At 38.6% G+C, this 15,645-nt stretch overlaps 1 protein-coding gene across 1 annotated transcript in view; it reads left to right on the top strand.

Annotated features, from left to right (window-relative positions):
- The window catches only part of LOC124162033 (polyunsaturated fatty acid 5-lipoxygenase-like), a 121,229-nt gene that overhangs the window by 70,492 nt on the left and 35,092 nt on the right, over positions 1 to 15,645 (top strand). The window contains exon 3 of the mRNA XM_046538362.1: positions 3,351 to 3,482. Coding sequence (XP_046394318.1) covers positions 3,351 to 3,482 — 132 coding nt within the window. The remainder of the gene's footprint in view (positions 1 to 3,350; positions 3,483 to 15,645) is intronic.

Raw genomic sequence — 15,645 nt, 5'->3', positions numbered from 1 at the left:
TATGTAAAATTTAAAAATAAACAATACCTTTGTAGACCCAATGGTTATCCAATGTCCTAATGAGTACTTTAAAAAAGCTAGAAGTTCCCGTGGAAATACCCCGCTAAGACGGCCAAAGGCTCCGCTCCGCGGTGTCATAAACGACCGTTTTCGCCGTAGAATCGCGGTAGAAGGTGGGGGTCAGGTATGGGATAGTACAGAAAGTGTAAGAGTCTCAGCTGGTATCTTTCTGGTAGGTATTTTTGTATGAGTCTCAGGAAAAAAACTCACTTTTTCGAGGTTTGAACGCTTTTAATAAAAGCATGGTCTTCGATCGTATCCAAAGAAAACGAAATGAACTTCAATGAAACGTGCACTAACCTCGGCTGAAAAACCTCCACTGTCTTCACCATCGGCCATTTGAGAATCGGTGTCTTGAAGCAAAATATAAAAACTGTGAATGTAGAGCGTTAAAACCCTTTCAGCTTCAATGACCTTACCGCGTCGCAGCCAATCCAACTCCCGTCGCGCGGAGACGAACAATGCTGCGCGATCGAATAATCAATGTGATTTCCGGCGACGCAAACTTATTTCAAAGATAACAGCATAAACACCTCAAGAAATCTTCAAAAAATGCTCTCATATAAGTTACTCCGCGTGACTTTGCCGAAAACCCATTTGAAACTCTACCTAAATGTAAACCTTTGTTGAAAAACAGTATCCGCCATTTTGTAACTGCACGGAAAGAATTTATCGCTAATAATCTTTATAATTACGGGAAATTAAATACAAAACCCTATTCCAATAGATTATGTGGTCTTTTATTCCGCAAGAATCCATCCATAACTTCAGGATCTACTTACTTTGGAAGATTTTCAGAGAAAATTGAAGACGGGCGTTTTTATGGAAATTCGCTCACGCTTGAGCCTCTGTCTCACAGTAACAGGTAGGATCAATGCCAAATATAGTACATATCCATAAATTTCAATCATTTTTGAGTATACCTGCGAAGTTTCAAGTCTATAACTCAAAAAAAGCCATATTGTAATTTTGCCCTGTTTTTTCCGATTTCCGCCCACGGTGCAGCGGTCGTATTTTTCCACACTTTTTTATTCTTTCTTGACCGGATTTAATGCTTACGCACAATTATCAAGAGCTATCTAACTTAAGGAGCATAAAGCCTGGTATTTATATTGAGGGTAGGTTTAGGTGGGGTAAAATATAGAAGCATTAATGGAGAAACGGTTGAGGTTGAGTACTCTTTCGCGGGATATCTTTCAGCATAGGCGGATCCAGGGGGGGGGGGGCACGGGGGCACGTGCCCCCCTCAGACCCTCAAAATATGCATGATTTTTAATACGGTCCCATTATCATTGCGTTCGTTTTGTATTACGAGGTATCCTTGTGCCCCTCCCAGAAAAAAATCCTGGATCCGCCCCTGTCTTTCAGACAAATGAATCATTGATCTGGATAACTGAAATATATAAACATGTATATTTCAGTTATCCAGATCAATGATTCATTTGTCTGAAAGACATCCCGCGAAAGAGTACTCAACCTCAACCGTTTCTCCATTAATGCTTCTATATTTTACCCCACCTAAACCTACCCTCAATATAAATACCAGGTTTATGCTCCTTAAGTTAGAGAGCTCTTGATAATTATGCGTATGCATTAATACCGGTGGAGAACTCTGGATAACTGAAATATACATGTATATATTTCAGTTATCCAGATCAATGATTCATTTGTCTGAAAGACATTCCGCGAAAGAGCACTCAACCTCAACCGTTTCTCCATTCTTGCTTCTATATTTTACCCCACCTAAACCTACCCTCAATATAAATACCAGGCTTTATGCTCCTTAAGTTAGACAGCTCTTGATAATTGTGCGTAAGCATTAAATCCGGTCAAGAAAGAATAAAAAAGTGTGGAAAAATACGACCGCTGCACAGTGGGCGGAAATCGGAAAAAACAGGGCAAAATTACAAAATGGCTTTTTTTGAGTTATAGACTTGAAACTTCGCAGGTATACTCATCTATCAAGATTTCTCGACCGGTTTCAATGCATACGCATAGTTATCAAGAGCTGTCTAACTTAAGGAGCATAAAGCCTGGTATTTATATTGAGGGCACGTGTAGTTGGGGTAAAATATAGAAGCAGGAATGGAGAAACGGTTGAGTTTGAGTGCTCTTTCGCGGGATGTCTTTCAGACAAATGAATCATTGATCTGTTCTATTTCAGTTATCCAGATTTCTCGACCGGAATTCAATGCATACGCATAATTATCAAGAGCTGTCTAACTTAAGGAGCATAAACCTGGTATTTATATTGAGGGTAGGTTTAGGTGGTGTAAAATATAGAAGCAAGAATGGAGAAACGGTTGAGGTTGAGTGCTCTTTCGCGGAATGTCTTTCAGACAAATGAATCATTGATCTGGATAACTGAAATATATACATGTATATTTCAGTTATCCAGAGTTCTCCACCGGTATTAATGCATACGCATAATTATCAAGAGCTCTCTAACTTAAGGAGCATAAACCTGGTATTTATATTGAGGGTAGGTTTAGGTGGGGTAAAATATAGAAGCATTAATGGAGAAACGGTTGAGGTTGAGTACTCTTTCGCGGGATGTCTTTCAAACAAATGAATCATTGATCTGTTCTATTTCAGTTATCCAGATTTCTCGACCGGAATTCAATGTATACGCATAATTATCAAGAGCTGTCTAACTTAAGGAGCATAAAGCCTGGTATTTATATTGAGGGTAGGTTTAGGTGGGGTAAATTATAGAAGCAGGAGTGGAGAAGGGTTTTAGTCTGGGTACTCATTTGCGGGATAGTGTTCCATTTAAAATATTTTACTCCGTATTAAGTTTTACACTTAATTTTTTCTAAAAAGTGCCCCCTTTTTTGCACTTAAATTCACGTTGCCCAACTTGGATCTCTCAGTATTCCCAAAGATCTTTAGTTCCATTGACTTTTAGTATTGCCATAAGGAAGCTGTATTGATTCTCGTTTTTTAGAATATTCATTTTTTATACCTTTGAAATTAATTAAGTTTTCGTTCACAAGTGCCTGGCACACCTCAGCTATTATTGAAACCAATGGCGATCGATTGAAAATCGTTAGGTCGATCGAATATCTTATGGTTGGAAGGAGATCAAGAAATTATAGAGGCGTTCGAGATGTGGAGAAGAATGGAGAAGGTGAAATGGTCTGAGGGAATGGGGAATAATGAATTACTTTATATGCATCTTGAAAATAGCCATTGTTACAATTTTTAACACTGTATGATTCGCAATAATATTCGTTTTACTTATGATGTATCAAATTTGAATACATTAGGATCCTACTTCTTGTTTCCAGCTGGACTTCCTGTCGCTCAAGGGAGCCCTCATGGCGCAAACCATGTACCTCAGGCTCACCACGGAGAGGTGGACTTCCCTCGAAGACCTCAAAAACGTTTACTTGGAGAACTCTCAGCTCTACATGCCGAAGGTAAGAAAGAATTCTACTTCTAATAATGAATTATAATTAATTGAAAACGTCATCAGATTAAGATCAATTGGTTAAAACTTCAGCAATAAAATACACGAGTACCTTGAATATTAAAGAATTCGAAATATTCGTTGTTCTGCCAGAAAGTTTTATCCAAAATTCTCCACTAATAATGAAAAAACTACTTTTTTTGATTCGAAGGAAAACCGCGCCGCCGCGGCGTGCGTAACCGCAAGAATTTGTGGAAGGAAATGAGGAAAGCAAGGAAGTAAGCCATAGGAAGAAAAGGAGACCTGGTTCTTTGTTTCCCAAAGAACTTGGTCCCTTAAAAAAAAAAAACTAGATAAGGCGTTTCCTTTCCGCCAAATAAGTTACTCAATCGGAACTGCTTATTTGTGCTTTACGCGTTTTCCCTGCGGCCTTGTGATGAGTATGTACCTACTAGGAAATTGCAACCTTGAAGTCGAGTGTACCTACACACCGCGGAAGACATTATGCCGTCATCGAAAAATGCGAGGTTGATACTTATGAATATATGCAAATCATAAGTATGACTGCTGTCCGTTTGTTTGATGTCTTCCATCCTGTTTATATAAGCGCGCCCCATGGCAACAACAATACTATTTTCGCATGGTTGAACCCTCCTTCTTGCATGTAAGTAAACTCTTATGTATTTCGGCCAATATTGGTGCAAATATCGATGCGTGTCGTACGGTACGTAACGCCCAATATTTTTAACAATATTGCGCGCCGATTAATTGGCCAATAAATTGGAAAGTTTCATACGGGCTTAAGAGTGATTCGACTAATGATTTATACCTGGAATTTATTTAAGTCCAAATTTAATTCATTTAAGACAAAATCAGTTCGGGCGATAAAAATTCCTTTCGACAACCAACCTGCATAGCAAACATCCAAGAATGGGCTAAACTATTACTTTCCGGTATCGATCACAACTGACACCCGTACTGCCTCTTTCAGATTACGATTGTTCCAGCAATCGTTTGAACAATCGTGCATTCACACAACGATGGCTAAAACCTGTTGAGTACCTTCTTGATAATTATCCCTACCTACTTTCTGGCTCAGTGCTGACACCTAAAGTGAGCGAGAAATTGGTGGTTAGCAAAGCTGTTGTGGCATGCAGGGTCAAGTGTTCACCGTGTATTTAACGAATAATTTTTCTTCCGCCCATAGCCTCCCTTGCTTGGACAAATTCATGAAAAAAATAGAGCGAAGGGAGCTTCACGAACTTTCCGTCTTTCTCTTGTCGCTCCCTTTTCCGGCATTTGTGGAAACGTTCGGAACTACGGTAACTATTGTCAGGATAAACATTCACACTGCTAGTCCGGCTAACTATCGTTAGGAAGATCGCTCGGGCAATCGTAATCTGAACGAGGCATACGATTTAGTATCATGTACCGAGTAGCGGTTACTCGCGATTCCTCGCTGTATCCACTTGCAGTCTCCATACCGTCCGAAATCGCGATTACTTTTCACTCGATACTTTTGGTTTGAAGTATCTAGGTAGTTTTGAAGAATCTTAAAAGTCGAGCATCGATTCCTTTGTAGCGATCCCTGTTCTCTTAATTGTAGAGAAATGTCTTTCAAAATGCACAACTCGTTGGAATGAACCGAATGAATTGATAGATATATTGATATGAATTGACGATTGAATCATGATTTTCTGATGAAATAGTTCGAAGCGAATCCGAATCCAGTTGACTTGGTAGTGGTTGGCTACGTTGCTATTTAATCAAATAATCCAGCTACTAGACGAATCCGTCGAACGCAGCTCATTCTAATTGATCCATTCACATTCAACAGATTCAGATTGGAGCAGATTTGGATTTTCTGAGAATCGTGAACAGAAAAGTATTAGGGTAACTAGATTTATCTATGTTTACCCCAAGGGTCTTGGATGTTTGCTATGCAGGTTGGTCGTCGAAAGGAATTTTTATCGCCCGAACTGATTTTGTCTTAAATAAATTAAATTTGGACTTAAATAAAATCCGGGTATAAATCATTAGTCAAATCACTCTTAAGCCCATATGAAACTTTCTAATTTATTGTCCAATTAATCGGCGCGCAATATTGTTCAAAATATTGGTCGTTACGACACGCATCGATATTTGCACCAATATTGGCCGAAATAGTGTTCTAATGTCCCGCTAGAGAACGCCACTGTATTACGATGTATTTACGTTTCATAAGCATCCGTGTGATTTGTACGCTTCAATAAATTGTGAAAAAACTTCTTTCGTCCACATATTAGAAAATTCAAGCGAATTATCGGGAATAAACAATGTTTTACCGCCAAACCTGATGTTTTGAAAAGAGATTTCGGCCACTAGGAGTCAACAACACTGACTTCAGATTGGAGTTTGGATGCGAGAAAATAGAACCTGTTCTAAATTCCAAATTGGGCAAGAAATTGTGCCCCATATTGTGAAAAGGATATTGAACTAGAAATTGGTGTTTGTCAGTTGGACCACACTCCAATATCCAATGGATTGGCCCAAGTCATACGGGTTTACTCACATTTATTGCAAACGGCTAGTATTCCAACACCCCCCTCGAGACTCAAATCACCGATGGCGGCGCTGCAGGCGCTGACAATATGGCCGACGCAGCGAGGTTAGGGTTCTGATAATAGCATAGGCGTAGTAGGAGCACAACTCTGTGGTATTAAGTATCGTCAAGGCATCCCGCTGTATCAATTGAAATATGTCGAGGAAGATTTTTCTTGGTTATGAAGAGGTATATAGATACCTAGGGGCAACAACGAATAGCGGCTGTGCCACGCAGGGAGAGTGTATTTTAAATGAGGGAATTGTTAATTTCCGTTGGTTGCCTTAGCCAGCAAGGCGGTGAATTGAAAGTATTGGCCTTGGAAAGTATTGGCTATTGGTAACGCATAACATATATTACTTACAACGTTATCATAATACTAACAAAATAACACTGGACGGCATGATTATCGGCCCTGACACCATTCCTGCTGCTTCTACTGTAAAATGACCTCCTAAATCCGAATATGAACTCCGTTTTTTCCCATCACCCACCATTTTCGGGGGAGCTCCCCCTCCATTTTTTATCACTTTTCAGTCATTTGAAGGAATTAAAACGATTACTTTAGCATTTAAATTTTTTCTAAGGGTTTTGAGGGGTGCAAATGTGGTAAGGAGGTAGATTCGGGGGGAATAAGTCTCCGTAAATTGTGTGAAAACGCATTAAGAATTATCAATTTTGCCATTTTTTCGCAAATTTTCACGTATTTTTTAAAATTTTCCTGCTCCCATTTCACGTCTTCCTCCACCGAATGATAAAAATATATATATAACAAGAAACAGCAGCAATAAAGAAATATTTTGCTGCATAGCAACAATGATTAAAATTTGTATCAATACCTCGGAAGGTTCACTTTACTACGCTGGCCCTCACAATGCCTCGCCCGCTTAGCCTTGGACGGCAATTCTCTTAGCTTTCGCAGCCAAAAAGGAAAAGTAATACTTCCTTATTCCACGAAAAATATAAGACTAAGATTTTATATTCTCATTTCAGTTAAAAAGTATTCTTTCTCCTTAAGAATGGAGTTGCACAAAGTATCAGCCTCTCTAATCAATTGTGTGTATTGAAGTTGTCGTAATCTTCCCTCGGTATCTCTAGCAATCGCAGAGTCAACATTTCTCGCTGTTTCGGACAAGGATGATCCTTTTTTTCCAAGTAGTTAAAATTGTGCAAAACAGTAGAAGTTCAGCGTGGAGGTTTTCGGGGTTACATAGATTCATCTCTGCAGACAAATCTGATCGCAAATCAATCTACAGAATCTACGCGGTAGTAACCCGGAAAACCTCCACGCTGAATCCTCACCACACCGCGAAAGCCTACACAAGGATTACAGTAGAAGTTGTTTCACTCCGGCTTTTTCCAAGTGAATGTCAGTATATGGGCTTGAGTTGTTATCATTACCGAGATTAAATGTGTAAAAATCATCCTCATCGCTTCTACTATGTTTGCGGTGAATTGACTTAAGCATCGCAACAATTACCTCTTCTTTTAATTTTTAAAAGTGCACTTATAAATTTTACTTTGGCGGCCAAGTTGGCGGTCAGGACTAGGATTAAGCTCCAAGTGTTTGTTGCACCACTTGTTACAGTAATTTAACCAAATATTTGGTCAAACCACTGTAGCATATGGCACATAGTTTCGCGTAAATGAATGACAATCCCTTAGAAAAGGGCATAAAAATCTTTTCCTGTCAGTCAGCACTGAAATTACTTTTTATGGAAGGTAAAGGCTTGTTTTTTTCTGTAATTAAATGCATTATTGATAGAACTGATGATGCCATGTGACCCAAAAAATGGAGACTGCTTATGGATTCGTCAAAGACAAGCTTTAAAGTGGACCTGTTGGCCAATGGGAATGAGTTACCTTCTGTCCTGTCTGCATACTCTGCTGATATGAAAGAGACGTACCGATATATCAGTTGAATCCTTGAAAGAATTAATTATCGTGATTATAATTGGTAAGTTTGCGCTGATCTGAAATTTGTCGCTCTACTCATGGGACTGCAATCAGGCTTCACGAAATAGTGCTGCTTTCTTTGTGAATACTGTTGACATTTGTAATTTTCAGTTGTGTTTTGTCTCTGTTGGTTGGTTACCAAGATTTTTTATTGATCTGTATTTGTTAACAATCCTTATGTGTGTGAAGTTAAAATACGGTACTACTAAAACTTTTAAAATATGAAGAGTTATTGCATTTAATTCATTTACAACTACCAGTGCTTTCCAATAAAATACCAACAGAGGTTATGGGCCCAGGACTGGTAAATTATAAGAAGTAAGTGAAGTCTTCATAATGTCGTCTGACGCATCCGGTATATCGTCTCACATTAAGCCGTTGTGTGGGCGTGAAGGATATCCAACTTGGAAATTTAAGCTGAAGGCGTATTTAATAGATCAAAACTTGTGGCATGCTGTTGATGGATACCCAAATGATGATCATACTGATGCTGCTTCAAAGTCCAGGAAGGATGAGCGTGCCCTAGCTAAGATTTGTTTGTGCGTGGACGATTCCGCTATCATACATGTAAGAAGATGCAAAACAGCTACTGAAGCATGGAAAGTTCTTGCCGATGCGTATGAAGATAAGGGTTTTGCCCGGAGACTTAACCTTCAAAAGACTTTGTACCGGTTATCCCTCGGAGATTATACGTCCATTGAAGAGTACCTAACTGCCGTAATGGATACCGCTCAGAAGCTTGCTGATATTGGGAAGGAGATTCCTGATGAGGATTTAGTTGCTATTTTGCTTGGAGGTCTTCCTTCACATTACGACCCCCTAGTAATGGCACTCGAGAATTCAGGAGTTGAAGTAACGGTGAACGTGGTGAAAACTAAACTCTTAAATGAAATGTCCAAAAATGATGGTGCAACTGAGACTGCATTTGCATCCAATGCGTCTCGAACTATTCCGAAGAAAAAGAAGTTCCCGAAACGCAACAACTCTCAAGATGGTATCGTCTGCTATGGATGCAACCAACCCGGCCATAAAAAACCAGACTGTCCAAACAAGACCAAGAAAACGGCACAGACATCGAGTTCAACCCACAAGCAGCTACACAAGAAACAATACACTTTATTCTCGGATTTAGGTGTTGGTGGTTGTGCTCAAAGCAATAAAAATGATTGGTTTGTGGATTCCGGGGCAACTGCCCATATGACTCCTCATAAAGATATTCTGTTCAATGTTAAAAGTAACTCTGGTTTGGAGATTGTGTGTGCTGATAAACGTAAGTTGCAGAGTGACAGTATAGGTGATGTCATGATTCACAAAAGTAATAACAACAACAGTATTAGTAGTATTTCTGAAGTTGTTCATGTGCCTAATCTTGCTACAAATCTTATATCTGTGTCAAAATGTGTTTCAAAAGGTTTTGTTGTAGTATTTACGAAAGAAGGTGCTAAATTTTTTCATGATAATGATTGTAGTATTTCAGGGAATGTTTTAATGACTGCTCTTCCCAGTAACGGGTTATATAAGATAGAGTCACAGGTAGCAGAAAAGTCCCTGGCTGCTACAACTAACCCTTCTCAGCAAACTCTTTGGCATTGGAGGTTGGGACATCTCTGCCGCTATGGTATGAATCTACTGAGAAATGGATTAGCTGATGGAGTTGATTACGCCCCTGAGGAAAATAGAACTGTATGTACTGCATGTCTAGAAGGGAAACAGAGTCGAGAACCTTTTCTTAAAATCAAAAGTAAAAGGGCGACTAAATGCCTAGAGTTGATTCATTCTGACCTCTGTGGACCATTCAGTGTAAAATCATTAGAAGGAAATAAGTATTTACTTGTATTTATAGACGATTACTCTAGAATGATATTTACCTATTTCATTAAAACAAAAGATCAAGTTAGAGTAAAGTTTCAAGAGTTTAAAAACCTCATGGAAAAGCAAACTGGCCAGAAAATTAAAATTTTACGATCAGATAATGGTTCTGAGTATGTTAATAGGGAATTCTCAGATTATCTTAAGTCAGAAGGAATTATTCACCAGACTTCCATACCCCGTACTCCTCAGCAAAATGGTGTTGCTGAAAGGGGAAACAGAAGCATTGTGGAGAAGGCTCGTTCCATGTTGCATAGTGCCAGACTACCTAAGTCATTTTGGGAAGAAGCTGTGAGAACTGCTACGTATCTCAAGAATAAATCACCTCATAGATCCGTTACAGGAATGACTCCAGAAGAAAAATGGACAGGTGAGCGTCCCAACTTGACACACTTAAGAGTATTTGGCTGCCGAGCTTTTGTACATATTCCAAAGGAGGAACGCAAGAAGTGGGATAGCAAAAGCAAGGAACATATATTTGTAGGATATAGTGAGAATAAGAAAGCTTACAAATTTAGGGATCTTTCTAATTATATGAAGGTAGTCCATGCTAGAGATGTTGTGTTTTTAGAAAATAATTTTTCCGGTGAGAGCAGTACTGATGCTCAAATTCCTTTGGATTCTTACAATGAAAATGCAGATTCAACAAAAGATGAAGCTGCGGCTGCTGTTAAAATTCTTTTGGATTCTCCTTGTGAAAATGCAGACTCAACAGAAGATAAAGCTGGGACTAATGTTCAAGAAACTGCTAAGAGTCCTAGATATCCTCAAAGGGTACGTAACAAGAAACAATTTCCTGATCATGTTGTTTTACAAGCAAAAAATTTCTTTGACAAAGAACCTACCACATTTGAAGAGGCTATGCAAAGTGAAGACAAAGAGCATTGGATGAAAGCAATGATGGAGGAATTAGAGTGTCTTAGAAAAAATGAAACTTGGAAGCTAGTGCGAGTTGCAAATAAAAGTGTAATACCATGTAAATGGGTTTACAAATTGAAAAGAGACAATGGTGGTAAGATCATCAAGTACAAAGCTCGTTTAGTTGCTAAAGGTTTTGCTCAAACTCATGGTATAGACTTTGAAGAAACTTTTTCTCCGGTAGTCAGAGGTTCAACTATCCGTTTGCTGTTGGCTATGGCAGCAGAACTGAATCTTGATGTTGAACATCTGGATGTCGAAACTGCTTTTTTAAATGCCACTTTAGATGAAACCATCTATATGACACAACCAGAAGGTTTCATAGCTGTAGGTGAAGAGAAGAAGGTTTGTCTATTACAGAAGTCTATTTATGGACTCAAGCAGGCTAGTCGTGCTTGGAACAAAACAGTTCACAAGTTATTGTATGAGATAGGGTATATTAAATCAAAACATGAACCCTGTGTCTACTTTAAACATATTGGAACTAAAATAGTTATTATTACATTATATGTTGATGATTTCTTTATATTCTCCAATGATGAGAAAGAAAAGAAGAAATTGAAGGAAGAATTGAAGAAGAGATTTGTCATTAAGGATCTTGGCAAGATCAAACATGCCCTGGGAATGAATTTTACAAGAGATGAGAAGAGGGGAGTATTCAAGATAGACCAGAAACAATACATTAAAGATGCTTTAAAGAGTTTTGGCATGGAAGATTGTAAGATTGTTTCGACCCCAGTTGACGTTAGTCAAATGAAAGAGAAGGGTAAGGATATCATAGATGTCCCGTACCAGTCATTAATTGGAACTCTCATGTATCTCTCCGTCAACACGCGGCCAGATATTTCCTTCATTACTAGCTATCTCTCCCAGTTTAATAAGAAGCATACAGATATACACTGGAAGATGGCCAAGCGGGTACTTCGTTATCTAAAAGGTACTATGGAAATGGGACTCACATACAAATGCACTGGGAAGCCTATTTTTGGTTTTTCTGATGCAGATTTTGCAAATGATCTAAATGATAGGCATTCATACTCTGGATATGTTTTCACTTGTGCAGGTGGACCAGTCTCCTGGAGTAGTAGAAAACAAAAATGTGTTGCCCAATCGTCTTGTGAGGCAGAATATATTGCTCTTTCCGAGGCTACTAGAGAGGCTATTCATCTAAAACATCTTATTTCCGAATTATTTCAGGAACAAGAAATTATTACTATTTTTGAGGACAATCAGAGCGCTCTCAAGTTAGCAGAAAATCCTGTTTTCCATGATAGAATGAAGCATGTAGATGTGAAATACCATTTTGTTAGAGAACAAGTAGAAAACGGTAATATAAACGTAGATTTTCTCTCCACTGAGGAAATGACAGCTGACATACTTACCAAGGGCTTAAATCGTATAAAACATGAAAAATGTATGAGAGGTTTAGGCATGGTTTAAAAATAATTAAAAAAAAAAAATTTGTAATTCATTTGATGGAAATGCTAAAGAGCTGTTTCAGCACATCTTCAATTACGGGGGGGTGTTGACATTTGTAATTTTCAGTTGTGTTTTGTCTCTGTTGGTTGGTTACCAAGATTGTTTATTGATCTGTATTTGTTAACAATCCTTATGTGTGTGAAGTTAAAATACGGTACTACTAAAACTTTTAAAATATGAAGAGTTATTGCATTTAATTCATTTACAACTACCAGTGCTTTCCAATAAAATACCAACAAATACAACAGCCGCGCCCGTGAAAATTCATTACATAGTACGGAATTGGCCTCTGCGAGAAAGCTTTACTCATGGTTATAAAAATGTTGCTTATGTTTCCCTGGTTTCGACAGAAAATATTCACTTGCCACCATTGCACATCAAATTAAGACAGATGAAATACTTTGTGAAGGCAATCGAAAAGACAGGAGCTGAATTTCAATTTCTAACTTAATTTCCTCGTCTTACAATTAGTGAGGCTAAAACCAAGGAAGGAACTCGTGGACCCCCAGATTAGGAAACTTTTCAAAGATTCGACGTACATGAAACACCTGAATTATAAATAAAATCGAGCTTGGCTTGGATTCTGAAACGTGTGTTAGCTGTGAGAATGAGCTCAGAAACGTGTGAACTGCTGTCAGCGTATTAGGCCACGGGGTTTAACGTGTCACTAAAAATGCATTTCCTTCATTCACACCTGGATATTTTCATAGAATATTTAGGAGCAGTTTCAGATTAACACAGGGAAAGGTTCTATAAAGACATCATCAAATTTGTGAGGAGATTTTCAGGGAAATTGAATGCGGGCATGTTGATATATTAGGCCTACTGCTGTTTTTGCATGAGAAACTTCTACTTCACTTCACACTGGTTATTTTTTTCTTTGTTGATGCGCGTGTGGTATTGAGGGCACCAGCATGGTAGCGTACCTTCTCAACTGTTGGCACACATTTTCATTATTTTTTCTATGCCGTGTACCTAAATATTTTTATTATTGCTCATATAATCTGTTGATATGTATATTTTTCCATCATTGTAGGATATTTGGGGTATGGGAAAATAAAATAGGAGCTGAAAAATGAAGAAAATAAGTGAAAAAATTGCGAAAAAAGGAAAGGTTCATCATTTTAATGGGTTTTTAAATCATTAACGGAAATCAATCCCCCCAAATCTACAACCTTACCATTAATTATCATGTTTTAGAACTTTTCACCTCTAAAAAACCTAATAAGAAATATAAATTCTAATATAATCCTTTTCATTCCTCCAAGACATATGAAAGTGATGAAAATTAGAGTGGGGGCTTCCCCCTGAAAATGGTAGGTGATGGATGAAAGCGGATGTCATGTTCGGATTCAGGAGGTCATTTTGCATAATAATTAGCAGGAATGGTATCAGGGCTCAAAATAATTGTTTTTGCCGTCGAGTGTAATTAGAGAAAACACAATAAACCCAACAATGCCAAAGATTTCTCAACGTGGTTTCCCACCGTCGGGGTTTACCGTCAAGGGGAATGATGAATTGCAGTGATCAAAATCAATTAAAAGACCTCACACACATTTATATAAATGCATAAAATACATTACTAACGAAGTTATCGAAGCTTAACACTAACAATTTATCCAGAGAAAACTGACTACCTACCCTACAATGCCTATGATTTCGCAACGTGTTTCTATATTACCAACGTTGTGTAGTTGAGTGACGAATTGTAGCAATAAAACCAAACTAAAAGCTTCAAGCACAATATCAATGGATAAAATATATTGCTTACGACGTAATGATAGCTTCATGTCAACAAAATAACTACAGAAATCAGAGAATACCGAACAATACCAATGCTTGATCAACGTGGCTTACTGCGGTAAATGCCTAGCCACCAAAGGTTCCCTCGAAGCTCTACTTTCGAATTCGGCCGATAGTTGGCGTCTCCCTTGTCTGGATTCTCGAGGCGGCTTGCGGGGTAGTATGATGTATATGTGCAGGATCACTCAGAATATCTTTCGTTGTTACTGGTTTAATAATGACATTCGGAGCAATCTCTTCTATAAATATCTTTTCAAGGGGAACCTTTGCGCAAATCTCCCACAGGTAATGCATCCATTTTCCCAGGCGTGAAATTAAAGCCGTCCTTGGAAAAAAGAACGCAGACGGACACACGGGCAGATAGAGGGCGCTGCTCACTGTTCCACGACAAGAAGCACCGCTTCATTAAGTGCACGCGTCTGTCTCAGTGCGAGAGGCACACATAAGTCGGGAGATTATCGACTGACTTAAGGGAGCAGATATCATAGGTGCACCATGTGGGAAGCTTCAACCGCAGGTGTACGAAAATTAAGAGTCAGCAGAGAGGAGCTGGAAGTAATAGCCCTCGATCCATCACTACACCACAACATTAACGAAAGAATGGCTGGAGAAATCATGGCAAACCTGGTACCAACTATGCGGACCTACAAATGCGAGGCCAAAAGATGTGGTTATACGGTACATTAATACGTACGAGTTAATGCATGAATGCATCAACGATTTTGGTGGACCGGAACGGAAATTTTTCGAATGCATGAATCAAAATGGAACAGGTTTCATTTTCTGCTCATGCGTTCGCACATGTTGGGTGGTTACACGGTGCATTTTCGTGTTTATACATTTAGAACATGAAAATAAAAATAAAAAAAGCATACGAGGTGTGTTCAGAAAATAATGGGAATTTTAGTTTTTTTTAATATTTATTATTCGTCAAGATCAACGCATCCGCCTTCATAAAAGCCCCCATTAGATATTCATTAGATTATAACAGTTCAATAGTTCATAAGCATTTCTTTTATTTTTTCATCGGTTGTTGATGTTTTGCTTCGTTATCTTCAACATCTTCACGGCCGTCTTGGAAACGGTGCGAACCGATGCGTGGTTCGCGCCGCTATGAATTTTATATTGTAATATTTTTTAAATAAATAATGGGGAGTTGCTTAATTACTTTTTATTTTCTTGCTTGTGATGTGGAAATTTGAATTGTCATCATCGTTATTCAATAATCCTAAGATTGGTTTGACGCAGCTCTTTATTCCTCTCTCCTATCCACTAACCTTTTTATAACAACGTATTTCTTTTCTTTTACATCCTTAATAACCTGAAAACAAGCTGGCAAACTTCATCCACTCACCATTAGCCCTGAGGATGGAACCCGACTCGTGTTCCGAAACGTCGGCAGAATGGAGGGAGACCACCCGGCTGGAAGCCCGAATAGCCTTTTTTGTCCTTAATAACCTGTTCAATGTAACTTATTCGGGGCCGTCCGTTGCCCTCCTTCCCTTTCGCCTTTCTTTCTACTACTGTTTTCATCAGGCTATTACCCCTAATGACGTGGTCAGCAAAG

This window comes from Ischnura elegans, chromosome 7, assembly GCF_921293095.1.
Source record: "Ischnura elegans chromosome 7, ioIscEleg1.1, whole genome shotgun sequence".
NCBI classification, from domain to species: Eukaryota; Metazoa; Arthropoda; class Insecta; order Odonata; family Coenagrionidae; genus Ischnura; species Ischnura elegans.
The sequence above is the reverse complement of the archived record's forward strand: the minus strand, read 5'-3'. Positions and strand labels throughout refer to the sequence as shown.